At 43.0% G+C, this 16,321-nt stretch overlaps 1 protein-coding gene across 1 annotated transcript in view; it reads left to right on the top strand.

Moving 5' to 3' along the window:
• LOC144688714 (anaphase-promoting complex subunit 4-like) overlaps nt 1–16,321 on the top strand; it is a 107,087-nt gene that overhangs the window by 70,143 nt on the left and 20,623 nt on the right. Inside the window, 9 exon segments of the mRNA XM_078555592.1 lie at nt 4,847–4,968; nt 5,965–6,027; nt 6,029–6,062; nt 7,682–7,713; nt 7,715–7,780; nt 7,878–7,939; nt 8,156–8,191; nt 8,336–8,437; nt 9,365–9,442. Coding sequence (XP_078411718.1) covers nt 4,847–4,968; nt 5,965–6,027; nt 6,029–6,062; nt 7,682–7,713; nt 7,715–7,780; nt 7,878–7,939; nt 8,156–8,191; nt 8,336–8,437; nt 9,365–9,442 — 595 coding nt within the window.

The following is a 16,321-nucleotide window of genomic DNA, read 5'->3' as shown; positions in this document are numbered from 1 at the left end:
CGCGCCATCGCAATATTTCATTGGGTGGGCGCGTGTTGATCTCCGATATGCGCCCGCCATTAATTAACGAGCCACATAAGGCTCTTGAGGCACCAATCAACGGCGATTTTTCAGCGCAACAGGCAGGCGGGTAGGGCACATTTGTATGAACCTTATTCACAGCCAAGATAAGAGGGCTCAGTGGGGTCGCAAGTGTCAAATATTGATTTTTCAAAGTTACTGATACTTACCCGTGTGATCTGCAATATTTCAAAACGCATACCAGCTGCTTGGACTGGGCTTTCAACCTTCAGGTCAGCACTCTGCAGTGAGGAATCTTTTTTGGGCCTGCAGGTTTCAGGAAGCCCTCCCTTAGCCTGGGAATGGGAGCTGAACACTCCACTGGAGGCATCTCCTCTGAGGAGGAAGGGAGGGGGAGGAGGCCAGGTGTGCATATTCAGCCTCCAGGGGAGCCACCTTTGGGAGGATAGGCACAGGCACAAGGGGTGCAGGGCCAAGAGATAGCCCAAGGCAGAAGGGGCCACAGAAGATGCCACTATCCTGCTGCCAGGGTGTACAAGCGGCGAAGCAGCTACCTCAATATGTCTGAGGTGCAGTGCTGAAAGAGGCTTTGCCTCTCAAGAGGGACAGTCAACTATATCTGTCAGATGATTGGGCCTGAGATCTCCGTGAACTGTGTGGGTGGACACCCCATGCCAGTGGCTACGAAGGTCACAGCTACCCTCAACTTCTATGTCTCCGGCTCCTTCCAGAGGTCGGTGGGTGATCTTTGCAGTGTCCACACAACCAAAGAAACTTTAGGAAACAAAATGACAAAGGTGTTCAAAATCACACCAACTCATGAAGACCTCATTGTGGGCCAGCACAAATGCACCAGTGATAAACCCGTGGTGTGCTTAAGGTGCCTTATGTTTACGTTTTCGGGTGCTACGCCTTGGTGCTGATCCTTCCCTGGGAGTGGCATCTGAGGCAGACTGCTCACTCTGCTGTCCTGTTGGCCTCGATGACCTTGGTGGTCGTCTTCTGGCCCGTGGAGCCTCTGCTGGCCCTGCTTGGGAGGGAGCTGCCAGTTCCATAGCTGGCATCTCCTCAGTCGTCGCAGCCTCACCGGATGCAACAGTCACTGGGGAGGGGCGGAGGAGCTGCTGCCCTCATCCAGAGTGCCCTGAGAGGAGCCCGTAGAGACGACAGGCAGCTGCTGCGCCAACGCAAGGTCGCTTCAGACCTCCCTGCTCACCGTGGATGGATGGATACATAGCTGGGAAACTTGGTGCCCAGACCATCTCCCACATTGGCAATGACCATCTGAGATCAATACCGATGTGAGGGCTTGCTGGTCCGAGTGCATCCCCAGGAAGCCCTGACGGGTCTCCTGGAGGAGGCGCTCCACGAGAGTCGTCACTCTCTCCATGGAGGACACATGGTGCTCGGCCATGAGGCTCAGTGCTTCGGCGATAGTCCGCAAGTCTCCTCCACCACGGACACCAAGCCAAGCATAGCCTCATGTATCTCCACCAGATGCTCCCACACACCCGGCCGCATTTCCTGCGTTTGCTGCATCGCGGACAACTCCAGAGGCACTGACTGAGCATGTGTCTAGCCCCCTGCAGGCACATGGACATTCTCTGTCTCTGCCAGCTCCTCCAGCGACTGTGAAGTGCCCTCACCGCTGTGCCCCGGGACACTAGCCAATGTTCTAACTCCCACCGAGGTGCTAGTACCTGCCTGGCAGAGATGGTGTGACACTGGTGAAACTTCAGGGCCCTCAGGACCCTCTGCTACTCCACCTCCCAACCCTGCTCCACTGATGCTGAAAGGAAGGACAAGGACACTGGATCAGTTAACGTGGAGACAATGTCATTGTGCATCCCTGTCCCCCGGATCATTATGCACTCATCCTTCCATAAGCAATGGTCAAGCCATGTTGCAAACTTCAATCACTGAACATTCAGCACTGCTATGGATGTTGGGAGAACAATGGTGGACGTACATACCTGCCCATGGCACCCCAGCCTCACCTTGGACTTGGACGCATGGCGCCTCTCCAAATCTAGGGCTTCCTGCTCGAAGCGGCTGAGAACCGCCAACTGTGCCAGCCCTCCACCAGTCCTCACCCGCTCAGCGGCATGATGTGCATTCTTCTCCTGAAAAAAGAGAGAAGAGTATTGATTAGTGCTACTTGTACCTAGACTGTCTTCGTGGACGGCCCACCCCAACCAGAGTGGGAAATTGCAGGGCTCCACTGTCTCCTCACCCCACTGCTGCAGAACACTCTCATAAAGATGCTAGGCCTGTCCCCCCCACCCTTTGCCAAATGCTTCCTACGTCACAATAGGCACCATACGGTCTAACCTTCCATATCAAGAAGGCGCAGGCACATGGAGCGCAGAGGGCAGCAGATTGATCGGTGTCACGCCACCTTGAAGCTCCCCTCCCAGCATGTCATCACCCTGACTTTGATACGTCCTGCAGTTCCAGCACTGCGCCGAGGTGCAGCTCCTCCAGGTTGCCCCCAAAACAGTAATGTGGGTCTCAGCATATCTCATGCTGCGGGGGCAGAACCCATCTCTTCACCACCCTCTCAGGGTGACCTCAGCATCGGCAATATCTGCTGGCCCTCCCAGCGAAGGACACATGCCGTCATTGATTCAATGCAGTCACTACACTCAAACTTGGGGGGAGGGGGGCACCAGGGGGTATAGCCTACCTGCTGGGTTAAGTGACCAATGCCAACATGGTACTCACCCTTCCAGAGCGCAACAAGTCGTTGAAACGCTTGCAATACTGGATCCAGGTGCACCACACCACGTCGCGGGAGCTCACCACCTCCGCCACCTCCTCCCAGGCATGTTTGGTCATGTGGGGGGGGGCCTCCACCTCCCATCCTGGGGTAAGAGGACCTCCCGCCATGCTGCCACCTCCCCGAGGAGGGCAGCAAGACAATCATTCAAAAAAGGAGGGGCACAGTGCCCACCTGCCCCACACTCCTGCCTGGCCTGTTCACCAGCAGCACTCTGGGGAGCCCTTCCGCTGGTCATGATTCACAGCCTTTGAAAGGCTCCAGCAACTTTTTAATACAGACCGCCGGGTCGCCATTGGACCCAGCGGTCATTGCAATCCAGCCACTGTCCGCCCTCCTGTCGTCCCCGGGAGTCGCGATTCACGCTGGGCGGGCTTTAATTGGCCCAGCCACATAAAATGGCAGCGCGGACCCGATCACAGGTGGCGGTCGGGTCTGTTCCTGCTCTGCCTGCCCAAAAGGCAGAAAATTCTGCCCCTGATCCCCAAATCCCTTGATTCCCTTAGAATCCAAAAATGTAATAATCTCAGTCTTAAATATGTATAACGACTGAGCAATTCCGAGAATTCCAAGCTTCACAACGCTCAATTTCTCCTTATTTCAGTCTGAAATTGCCAATCCCTTATCCTGAGACTTTGCTGCTTAGATTAGTCTCACCAGCAAGGGAAGCATCCTCTTAGCATCATCCTAATCAAGCCCTTTCAGAATCTTATATATTTCGATGAGATCACCTCCTATTCTTCTACATTCCAGAGATTAAATTCCCATTCTACTCAAACTCTCCACATAGGAAGCCTTCTTATTTAAGGAATTAATCCACTGAGTCTTTGTTGCACTCCCTTCAAGGCAAGTATATCCTGCCTTGGGTACAGAGACCAAAACTGCATGCTGTACTCCAGGTATGGTCTCACCAAAGCACTGTAGAAGTGCAGCAAGACTTTCTTACTCCAACACTCTTTCAATGAATGCTAACTAACCATTTGCCTTCCTAATTGCTTGCTGTACCTGTACCTGATTACCATTTCATCCTTATTGGTCATTGGTCACTTTTGACAATTTCAGTCCTAGGAAGAAGACTCTTTGATGAGCAAGTTGCAACCGTCTTGGAGGGTTTCTAAATCCCCCAGTAAAACTATTCCCAATATGGCTTCTCAAATATAGAGTATGTCCATTTCAGCAAAAAGGTGTCCTCGTTATTTTTAGGGAGATCATCCATGCTTTCAACCCAGAGCAGCATTCAAATAATCCATTTGTCTTTCTGTGTCATTCCCTGGCAGGGCAGAAGCCAGCAGGGAAACTTGGATTCATTCTGGTGATATTCCATTGGCCAATTTATTAAGGGTTTTTCTTAATATTGTCTGTAAGATAACTAGAGTAGCTTGCACACACTTAACAAACATTATTGTCTTGATCTGACAATTGAAGATAATGAAGCATCAAAGCAGTATGTCATTTTAAGCTGCCTATAACATTTAGTTCCACTGCTGATTCCTGTCCTTCTTTGATCGTGACTGTATGTGAATACTGAAAAAGCAAAGTTCTGGATTAATTCTGGATAGGTTTGGTCACCTTTCATTTGAAAGATGTTCACCCTCTTAACCCAATAGTACCTTGATTTTTTTTTTGTTAGTGCGGGACTGTTTGGAGCTGTTATGTTTAGTTTGTGTATTACCTTGCTTGCACTGTCTCTTGACGCCCTGCAGCCAGAAAATGAAAGGTTCAGTTCAGAATGAGACACTGTACACATTGGAGTAGTGAAAGATAATCTTACTAACAAGGCAACATGAACCTCCAAAATGTCATTGATTTCTTTCCCTCTGAGTGAGCAAAATTTAATTATTATTACAGATTAAACAAGGAATGAGGAAGTTAAATAATCACTGATTGTCTAAATAACCTGAACTGCAATTTTTGATAAATGATGATAGTGATTTTCTGTATACTGATGCTAAGTAATTGTATGTGCACCAAAAAGGGAATGTAACTTTCTTATGTTGGATAAAAGTACAATTTAGAATGCAATCTATACCACAATTATGCTGATAGATTATTCAGAAAATGTCACCCAATATGCTGATTTTCAACCAAGTTTTGTCTCTTGTTTTGTGAAGGCACCAGAGCTTTATGATCAAAAGGGTCAGTATTTTAATGTGGAGAGAGTTGGTCAGGTATGCCTTTCTTGTATCATTAAGCTTGGTCTGGCTTAATATTTCGTGATATTGATTTTCCAAAAACTCATGTTGAGTTTGAATAGTGTGTTTCAAGTATCATCTTTCTATTTACAATTTGAGAATGATGCGCCAAATTTTTATAAATATTAACTCAAATTTACAAGTCAATTGGAGGAAAAGGACTGATATTTCCCATAATTATTTTACAATGTGTAGGATAACGTACATAGGGCAGAAATTTTCGCTTGGCAGGCGGGCGTGCGGCCAACCCACTCGAGTGTGAAATGACGCGCGTTGACTCGGCCAAGCGCGTCGTCGTCAACACGCAGTTGCACGATATTTCGGTCGGCGGGAACGGACAATTAAGAGGCCTGTTAAGGCCATTAAGTAACCAGTTAAATCACATTCTTCACTGCCCATCCAACCTAACGATTGGCGGGCAGGCAAAGAGGCCAAGTGTCCTGTGCAATTTTTTTGGAAACCTCAGGCATGGGTGGGATGAGTTTTCCAAAAGCAAATAAAATAAAAACTTTAATTTTTTATTGACAACATGTCCCTGCACATGAGGGGACATGTTTTATTATTTTCATTTTTTATATATCTCTTCATCTCTGAGGCACTCCACCCGCGCACTCACACTGCCCCTCTGCCTCCCCGCACAGGCAGCACTCAGCACTGCCACTCGTGTTTCACGTTGGGCGGGCCTTAATTGGCCCGCCAGCATGAAATCATGGTGCGGAGCCAATCGCAGGCATTCCCAACAGTCCCCGCCAAGGGCAAAATTCTGCCCATAAAGTAGTTGACTCCTGAAGAGATTATAGAAAACTTATATATTCTTGTAAGAGTGTAATTGAAACGTGATAATTTTTGATTAAGCTTCAAAGAATAAATGTTTTTTGAATGTTTTATTTCATTCCTCTCCAGAAAGTCATGACTTTTCAATATTGAAATGGAAGTTGATTAACTTTGCTCAATTGTAATTTATTTTTGCAGTATTTAAAAGATGAGGATGATGACCTAGTAACTCCTCCAGAGACTGAGGGAAATCCTTGGTTTTGCAGAAATCTTGCAGAACAGTATCCATCTTAAAGGTACCAATAATATTGAGCACTTTCAATTCAAAGTCAGAGGTAAAAGGGGGACTAGGGTAAAGGACTTAAAATCTAGACCATACTGTTCTATGGATGGATGGCTTTCTCTGCTAGCAGTTTGAGTAGCCTCAAATAAGTTCCTTCCCTCCCTCCCCACCAGACGGCCGTCACCTTCCCTTCCTCCCCACCGGATGGCCGTCACCTTCCCTTCCTCCCCACCGGACGGCAGTCACCTTCCCTCCCTCCCCACCCGACGGCCGTCACCTTCCCTCCCTCCCCACCCGACGGCCTTCACCTTCCCTCCCTTCCCACCCGACGGCCGTCACCTTCCCTCCCTCCCCACCCGACGGCCGTCACCTTCCCTCCCAACAATGTTCAGCCCTCCCCTCTCACCCCATAAAAATACTCAACCCTGACCCTACACCCCTGACAAAGCTGACTCTTCTGACATCAACCCGACAGGGGCAAGTGAATCTGGATGGTGAGTTGGGAGAGGGGGCGTGGGAAGGGCTGTGCAATGTTGTGGGGGAAGGAGAGGTCAACACTCTTGGCTGGGGGGAGGTGTTGAACATAGCTGGGGTGCCTGGTGCTGCGGGGGGAGTGAACATTGTTTGACGGGGGGCGGGGTGAACATTGCTGGGGTGGGAACAATGCCGGGACAGGATGGCGGCTGAACTTTGCCAGGAGGGGGTGAGCATTGCCCAGACAATGGGAGTGGGAGGGTGGAACATTGCCAGAAGGAAGGTGAACATTGCTGGGGATGCTGGATGCTTTAACATTCCAGCTGATTTACTTAGCCTTAGGCTGATTTTGCACCTGCTAGGAAAAAGTCTAAAATTAATCTGTGTGAAAACTAGGGTAAGTATAGCAGAAACAGACCATGTCTCTTGGTTTTGGCCAATCTTATACCACTATTGTTGGAATCATGGAGCAATCCGGGCAGGGTAAAGCCAGCAATTGGAACTTTAAACTTCTGGCTTAAGTACTGCAGTTGTGCACAGGTTGGGACTTCCTCAGGATCCCAAAAGTATCAGCAATGTAAATTAATTCGGAGAACTATCCCCTTATTGGAAGATTTGGGCGATTAAGTTTGTATTAAAGATTTGATCATTTCCTATTGCTCCCCCCCACTAACATCAAAATAATAAGTTATGTAAACTTTGCCCTTTGGATATGGGCTTTCTTCACTTTATTAACTCAGCATTGTTAAACTAACTTGCCCTAACTTTAGAACATAAGGTGCCTCTTCCAGCCCAAAACGAAAGACCGTTCCAGAATGAGAGGCACCCAGAAAAGTGAACTTTTGACTCCTCCCTCAGTGAGCTTGGCAAGAATTGGCTCACCAAGCTGCCAAATCACCTTGAATGAGAAACCTCCCACATTGGTATCAGGCTTCTGCAGAATAACTAGTATAAAAGTTTTCAACCTCTTTCTTTTCCTCTGATTCTCTTTTCAGATGCCTTGCATACAAATTTTCAATATTTAATATAGTACAGAGTTTAACTTCCAGTGCAGATAATTTTATTTATCCCCATAATTTAGGATTTTGCATCAAATTGTTAACTTATTTGTAGTACAGCGCCAGGATAATTGTGACTTTTAAAAAAATTTCTTTGCAGAAAGTCCCTTGCTTTTTCCATATTTTCCCAAGAAAATCGCTACATTATGTTAAAAGGCTAGTGGAAGCACAGATTGATAGTTGCCTACAAAAGCCAGCTGTAAGTATTCCATCACGCAATCACCTTTGTTACAGTAAGAACACCACAAAATTAGTTTCATAATTTTCCGTTAATTTTTTTTTGGTTTCTTTCATAGGAAGTGATCGGAAATTCTGTACGTCAAGTAGCCTACATGCCGCTGTACAAGCTGCATTCAACGTAAAATTTTATTTTTATGTTTGCAACAAGAAAATTAGCAGAATTTTAAAATGTATTAAATAAAAAATAAACAAAAAATTGAAACAAAGCACTTACTGTATATTAATTTTGATTCTCGGCATAACTAGCTGCTATTTTACTGGAGTAGTTTCCGAATTTAGTTGCAATTAACTGTCGTATGTTTTTGTTAATATACTTGCTTCTGTTTAATTTCAGTGAGGGTATCGTGCCCAGATTTTCACTACCATCATTGTAAGTTCTTTGGTATCTTTAATTGTTAGTGTTTACAATCAGTCATTTATGGAATTGAGATAATCAGTTTTCTTCTGTAATTTTAGTTTTCCCCCCTAATTTTCTGGCAGCTAAACTGAAACCTGCTGTACATTTTCTTAACAGTTGGAATGATAAGTCTGCAAATCTACAGTATGTAGTCTTTACAATGCACAGCATTGAATCTTCCAGAATCTACATTATGCGAAGACCCACTGATCTTTCAAGGTGAGAACTGGTGCAAAATGTGATATTTACAACTGTCGTGATTTTGTAAAACTCATGAATTATTTCTCTGATTCTATGAAAGTTGCGTGGCAGTCAGCTGAGGTCAGTTAACTCGTCAAAGACTAGGGATCAAATCTTGCTCCTTCCTGGTCTGAATGCTTAACTTACTCACCGAGCTGTTGGGGGAGCCGTATACTTATTTTTGAAAATAACAATTCAGATGCTGAAATCTCGAACAACGATAAAGAAAGCTGAGTAAGGTGCTTGGTGATTCAGTGGTTACCCCTGGGTAGGACCCAGTGAAATGAAACAGATTTCTCCTTTTTGGCTATTAGGGTCCTAAGTGAAATCTCAACCTGGTGTCCATGGCACTTAACTAGGCACAATTCCGCACAGTGAACAAAATTTATTGTACTAAAAATGCCCAAAGATGGCTGTTGTAGAAATTAAAAACTTTTTGTTGATATAATGGAAGATGGTCTTCCAAAGCTGAATTTAAGGCAAGTGTTTTCTTATTTTAAAAAGGGCTGTATTTTTTCGTCATATACCTGGCCTGGCATTACTTAGTGCTAGCACTGATATCCAGAGGCAGAAAAGTATTATCACATCCTTCACTTTAGTGAGCATCCATTTAGTTTTACTAAAAAATACCTTTTGAAGATCTGAACATTTCATATCTATCTTAACAATTACAATAATGCAGTGCTTTATTGAAATTTTTGACTGGATTGGATTTCAGCTATAGTTTAATTTGAAAATTTCATAGTGAAAGAGATTTTTAATTGAAGAAATGTGAAGATCATATTGAATACTGATCTGAAATAGTTTTTTTAATGAAATGTCTTAATACTTATCCAGGTGAAATTTTAATTTAGCTTATACTGTAGCTTAATTTTAAATATTTCTATTTGTGATGGTTTTATACAGGTGTATTTCTAACTGGCTGCTTGCTGTAGAGTTTGGAGATTTTTTGTGTAGCACCAGGAGTGACAATAACAAAGAAAAGTGAGGTTCCAATTATGTTATACTATGTTTAGCTTGTTCATATTTTCTAGCATGAGCCCTTGAGAAACTTTGGCTCTGAATATTTAGTCTTGTAAAATCATTTAAAATTATTCTAATATATGATATACTGAAATGATTTAGCAAGTGAGGTATTGTGTACATAGACTTTGAATGGTAGCTGCAGAGCCGCATCAGTTTCTGTTTTGGTGTCATTTGCTGAGCATCTATGTTGCAAATTGAGAAGGCTAATATAAAGTGGACAGGGGGATATCAAATGCTGGAAATCTGAAATAAATACCAAAAATGCTAGAAATATAGAGCAGGTCAATACGCATTTTAAAAGAGGAAAGACAAACTCATTTTTTGGGTGGGTACATTTTATCAGAGCAAATCAAGTAAGGAGTACTGTGATATCTTTACAGGACAGAAAAGAGACTGCATGCAACACATGGAGCAAAATTTTTAGCTAGGCGGGCAGACACACACATTGACATCGGGTGAGCATCCCGACGTCAATGCGCAGTCGCGCAATGTTTCGTTCGGCGGGTGCACACCAGAGTCGGCTGCATGCCCGCCGGCAGTTAAAGGGCCTGTTAAGGCCATTAAAGGATCAGTTGATTGGAATTTTTTGCTGCCCATCCAACCTTACAGTTGGTGGGCAGGCGAAAAGACCGTGACCTCTGCACTTCTAAGGAAACCTCTTCCACAGGTGGGATGAGGTTTCCTAAAGCAAATAAAAATAAAATAAAAATTGAAAACTTATTGCCATGTCCCTGCTCTTGTGACAGAGTCACATGAGCAGGGACATGTTTTATCACATTTATTTATTTATTTATTTTGAAAATGCTTCATCTCCCTGAGGCAGCTCTGTGCCTCGGAGATTATGAAGTGTACACTTGCACGCATGCGTGAATGTCGCACTCGCCCTGCTCGCCCTCCTCCCTCCACCCGTACAAGCAGCGTTGCCGCTCACATTTCACGCTGGGAGGGTCTTAAATGGCCCACCAGCGTGAAATCACCTTCCGGCCTCAATCGCGGTCAGCTTCCTGCCTGCCCAACAAGGGTGAAATTCTGCCATGAAGTTCAAAGTATCCGACAAACTAGTTTATTCTAGGTTGACAAAATGTACATACATCCAAAATGGCCACAAGAGGGTGCTGTCACATTCAAAGAAAAAGTACACAATCTTCAAATTCCATACAACTTATAAACGCCTCTTGTTTTTCATTTATTTACAAACCTAACCTAACCACTGGTTTCCTATTCCTAAGAGGAATCCCCCCTTTCTTGTCTCAAAGTTTCAGAACTTTGGAAAGACCTTTACCCTTGGCATGAATCTGAGAAGTTTTCTTCAACAAAGACTGATTTTGCTCTTGACCGTACAATGCAAATTTCACTTCATCAGTTATTTCTGTCTAACTGACTTGGATTTGAACTGGCTTCAGGCACCAGTTGTGTTGGAGTAACCATTGGTACTCTACTCGTAACTCAATTATCCAATTCGTTAGATTCATTTGATTCTGACCAACTTCCTTTTTCATTGTGAACCTCTGAAGGTAAAACATTATCCATGTGTACAAGCTTAACCTTTCCACTACATCATGACCAAATATGTTAGAGGACCCCATAATTTCACTGATAGCTACTTCAACCATTTATGTTGTTCTTTCACCTTAACCTTCTGATTCAACTTCAGTTTTCTTTCTCTCACATTACACCTATCATAACTCTGTTTCTACCTAGATTGTTTTTCTTCTACTGACTGTACTAAGTGTGGCTTCAGCAATGAAAACCTCATTCTAGGCTGTGTTCTAAGAAACAATCAGCTGGTGTTGTGCCGTTGGTAATGTGAGGTGTATTATGGTAAATGATCAAAAAATTCGACCTCAACTTGATGAGACTTGATGTTTCTTCTAATTTGTATCTAACATTTGCCTTATAATAGCATGCTTAACAATTTGTATTGTGTGCTCTGCTGCTTCACTTGAAGCAGGATGATATGGTGGAACTCTAATGTGTTTTACCCCATTCATTTTCATGAATTTTACAAATACTTCTGATCAAAACAGACCCACTGTCAAAGACACAATTTCCTCTGGGAACCCATAAGCTACAAATAAAACATGCGAAATACCTAGAGTTTTGCTAGTTGTTGTTCGATTCATTGGGAACCTCTCAACCCACTTCAAATGGCTATCTATCGCAATGAATAGCTGTTGCCCTTCAAATTCTGCAAAATCTATGTGCAGCCTCTGCTACACTCTAGTTGTCCATTTTCATGGTTGCAAAGGAACCAATGGCACCTTCTTTTATACTGCATCACGTGCTCTACGCTGTTTCACTGTGTCTTCTATGCCTTTATCTAACCCTGACCACCAAAGATAGCTTTTCGCTAGCCTCTTTGTCAAGCTCATCCCTAAGTGTTGATCATGAAGACCACATAGTAACTCCATCTGTACTTTTCAGGAATTACAACTCTGGCTCCCCACATCTCAGAAGCTTTATCAATGGACAACTTATTCTTACTGGGTTTAGAAATCAGGCCATTTTATATGTGTTTCTATGTTGGCCACCTATTTGTGATATAGTTGTATGCCCTTGCCAATACAGGGTCCCTACGAGCTGTTCTACCAATGCCATCTGCTGTGACTGGCATCTCATCTACGTATGGAAAAGAAAATCTTTCCTGTTGGGCTGTACCTTGGAGGGAGATGGTAATCTAGGCATCGCAGCGGGATTACAATGATCTTCCAATCATCTGTATTTAACGTTGTACTGATAAGCAGACAAAATCAAAGCCCAAGATAAAAGCAAAATGCTGCGGATGCTGGAAATCTGAAACAAAAACAGAAAATGCTGGAAAAACCCAGCAGGTCTAACACCATCTGTGGAGAGAAAAACAGGGTTAACGTTTCGAGTCCGTATGACTCTTCTTCTGAAGAGTTCTATTAGATCTGCTGAGTTTTTCCAGCATTTTCTGTTTTTGTTTAAAATCAAAGCCCGTCTCTGCATTCAAGTTGGAGTTAAAGTGGGCACTGGAGACTTTGGATTCAAAATAGCCATCAGTGGCTTATGATCAGTTTTGATCATGGAACTCTGACCATACTAGTACTTATGAAATCATCTTAGTCCAAAAATCAAAGACAAGGATTCAAGTTGTATCTGAGCATAATTCCACTCACTGGCACTGAAGGTGCGGGAGACAAATGCAATTGGTCTCTCCCCACCATTATACAACACATGAGAGATCACAGCACCTACTCCATATGGAGAGGCATCACATGCTAGCATAATCTTTTTAGACACATCGTGATGGCTAAGCATGTAACATCTACCAATTTACTTGTACACAGCTGGAATGCCTTGTCACACTCCCTTGCCCAATTCCACAGAGCACCCTTCCTCAAGAGTTCATTCAATAGGTGCAATAAGGTTTGCAAATTTGATATGAGTTGACTGTAATAATTCACTAAGTCCAAAAGAGATCCGAGCTCAGAGATATTCTGAGGCTGTGGCACATTTATTGATTGAATCTTACTCTTGGAAGGATGTAGCCCATCTAATTTTTTGTAGCCCATCTTTGTCTACCCTATGATTCAAATACTCTACAGAGTTATGAAACATTTCACATTTGTGTACCTTCACCTAAACTCCAAATGTTAGAGCACCTTATTCAGCCTATCATCATGGGTGTGCCTGTTTGGAGCTGCAATAAGTATGTCATCCAAACTACTCCCTGAATTCCCTGCTAAATTTAGTTCATTATCCCTTGAAAAATTCCAGGGGCTGAAGAAACACCCAGTGGCACCCTATGGAACTGAAATAGACCCATGTGTGTATTAATAGTCAAATGTGACTTAGACTCATCATCTAACTTATGTTGCAGTTAGGCATTTGTGAGTTCTAATTTTGAAAATATCTGGCCTCCTGACAACATTGTAAACAGATCCTCCAAGTTTGGCACATTCCAGTACCTGATTTACAGTTACCTTTATGACCTTCCTATATCCTTACATACCACCTGACTTTGGTACTACCAGTATGGGAGTAGCCCAATTACTCTGTTCTACTTCAGAGATAATGGGCAGAATTTTCCAGCCCTGGCCGCCAACGGGATATTTAGGTCCCGCCAAAGTAAATTGACATTTGGCTGGCTCACTGCCAGAAAATCCTGCACCATGTTCTCAGTCTCAAGTCTTTTCCTTTCTTGCTCTACTTTTTCTTTTCGAGCATATGGCACTGGACAAGCCCTGCTGTAAACTGGTCTTGGGTTCCTCTGGACCTGTAAGTTGGCCTTATACCCTTGAATCAGTTTTCTCTTTTCACTCAACACCTGTGGGTACTAGACGACCACGTCATCTTGTGTTGTGAATTTCGCTTCTACATTAAAAGGCTCGTTCCAATTTAACTTAAGTCCTGTTAACCTAACAAGGCTGGTTTTTCATCTTTCACCACAATGATGGACAATTTTGCATATTGATCCTTATATGTTACTGGAATGGACACACTTCCCATCATGGAAATGTTCTTTTCTCCATAACTTTGTAATTCTATGCATGATTTCTCCATTTGAAGTTGACCCAACTTTTCACAGTATAGTAACTCGGGAATCAAGCTGACTGCATCCATGTCAACCTCCATGTTTACTGTAGCTCCATCCAATGCTACCTGGACTATGTGCCCTGTGAATTTTCACTAAATACCGTTGATTTCAGATTTTATGGGTCTTAACCGACCCCTTATCAACCTGGTGCTGTTCAACACCTTATGCAAAAGAGAAAACTGATGTTTCTTGCAGTCAGATTTTTCTCTGTTTACATTCTTTCGCTGTACCTTGGGTAGGATGCCCCTTCTTGCAGCTGTGGCATTCTGCCTTCACAAATGGATAATTCTGTGCTCAATTTTGGCCTAAGCATAGAACTTTGTCGTACCTCTGCTACTACTAACTGCTATTATCAGGGCCTTCTGCTTATTCAGCTGCAGCTTATTTACTTCAGCAGATGACTGGCAATTGTTAACTCTGACTTCTCTCGAGTCACATTCCGTCATGTTCATGGACAATGTTGTTTCTCTCTTGAAATTCTCCAAATTTACAACGGATGGGCAGCTTTTTCAAAGCCTTGATTAAGTCTCCAATGTCCTCACTGGGCAACTAATTCCTTGTTTCAAACTGATAACTTTCTGCAATCTCCAATAGCTTGGGACTGTCCAACAGCAGCATGTCTTTTGGCTTTACTGTGTGAGCAAATTCTTGAATGTTTCATACACTCCTGGGTATGCTTCGCTCAAAAAGGCTACTCTTTTCCTTTTCCCCACTGCCTGACTGACGGCCACATTATCGGGAACATCGAGGGTATTATTAGCAGTGTACACCTGTAGCCAGTCCATATACTCTCCTACAGCTTCCCGACCGCTCCCAAGGCCTGCCCGCCGAGCCCACCCAACGACCAGAAAATCCTGGCCATGTTGTTTGAAGTAAGAATAATGCATTGTTGAAAGAAGGTCAAATATTCATATGCTGAATGTGGCCATATAAGCAGTTTACTTATCTGACCAAAGTACCTACAAGTTATTCAGTGATGCACCAGTGTTGCTTTTAGCATTGTGTGTTCTGTACCTATTGAATACATTAAAGAACTCAGTCCATAAACACAGCACAATGCAAATGCATTGAGAAAATACCATGAAATATTTTTAGTTTGTTTTGTCAAACTCATAATGACTTGCATATAATACATTTAGGTTTCTCAGTTTTAAAAAAATGCAGGTAGCCTGGCAATTTAATTGCAGAAATGGTGTAGTTTTATTTACTCTGATGTTAAACCAAAGTAAAAACTGCATACCTTTCGATACCACTATTTGTTGGGAAGTACATGGCAAACATCAAATAATTAACTTAGTTTATTGAAGAAAAATTCATTGTCTTCGCACAAGTGAACTGAATGGGCACTTAGATATGAATGCAAATACAGTGTTGTTGCAATTGTACCTAAAAGTTTTTTAATTTCCCTTCAAAAAAGGCATGTTTGTTTTTTGCATAGTTTTGTTATGCATAAAATCAAATCTCATAAAATGTTAATGTCTCTATCAAATGAACCAATATGAACACAGGATTTTAATCTATTCATTTCAATTTTAGAGAACCTGGATAAGCATAACACTTCTTGGAAAATCAGTTAGGTGTATCACGATATGATGGAACTGAATTTCTAAGGCCATTGTAATCTTGCGCTTAATCTTGCACTTTAAATACATTCATGGGTTGTGGATGTCACTGGCTTGGCCAGCATTTATTGCCCATCCCTATTTGCTCTTGTTGAGAGGGCATTTAAGGGTCAACGTCTGGAGTCACATGTCGGCCAAACCAGGTGAGATTTCCTTCCAGTGAATCATTAGGGAACCAATCAACAAGTTTCAGTAGACATTTAATTCCAGATTTTTATTTAATTCAAATTCCACTATCTGCCATGGTGGGATTTGAACCCTGGTCTTTGGATTACCAGTCCAGTGACTATACCACTATGCTACTGCCTTCCTCAGCATCAATACAAAGGAACTGCTGGCAGCTTTTTATTGATGGACATTTCAAATCTAACCAAAGTATGCAGTCATGCACAAGTCTTAATATGGTGGTTTCAATATGATACTGGAATTTAAAGTTCTCATCCAGTACAAATAGTACCTTTTCTGTTACATTGTGCCTGTTTACATATTTTATAAGTGTGTGGTTTTAGAATTTACAGGAGTAAAAAAGTCTACTTTATAATACAAAACCAAACTAGCATTTAAAGATATTTTCAAATCTTAGTCATGTTTTTTTCATAAAGTTCTAACCATCCTTTAAATTGAAATCAAATCTGAATAAATATAATCTGCCTG

This window comes from Cetorhinus maximus, chromosome 1 (assembly GCF_964194155.1).
Source record: "Cetorhinus maximus chromosome 1, sCetMax3.hap1.1, whole genome shotgun sequence".
In the NCBI taxonomy this organism is placed as follows: Eukaryota; Metazoa; Chordata; class Chondrichthyes; order Lamniformes; family Cetorhinidae; genus Cetorhinus; species Cetorhinus maximus.
This window is presented reverse-complemented; position numbering and strand designations above follow the sequence as displayed.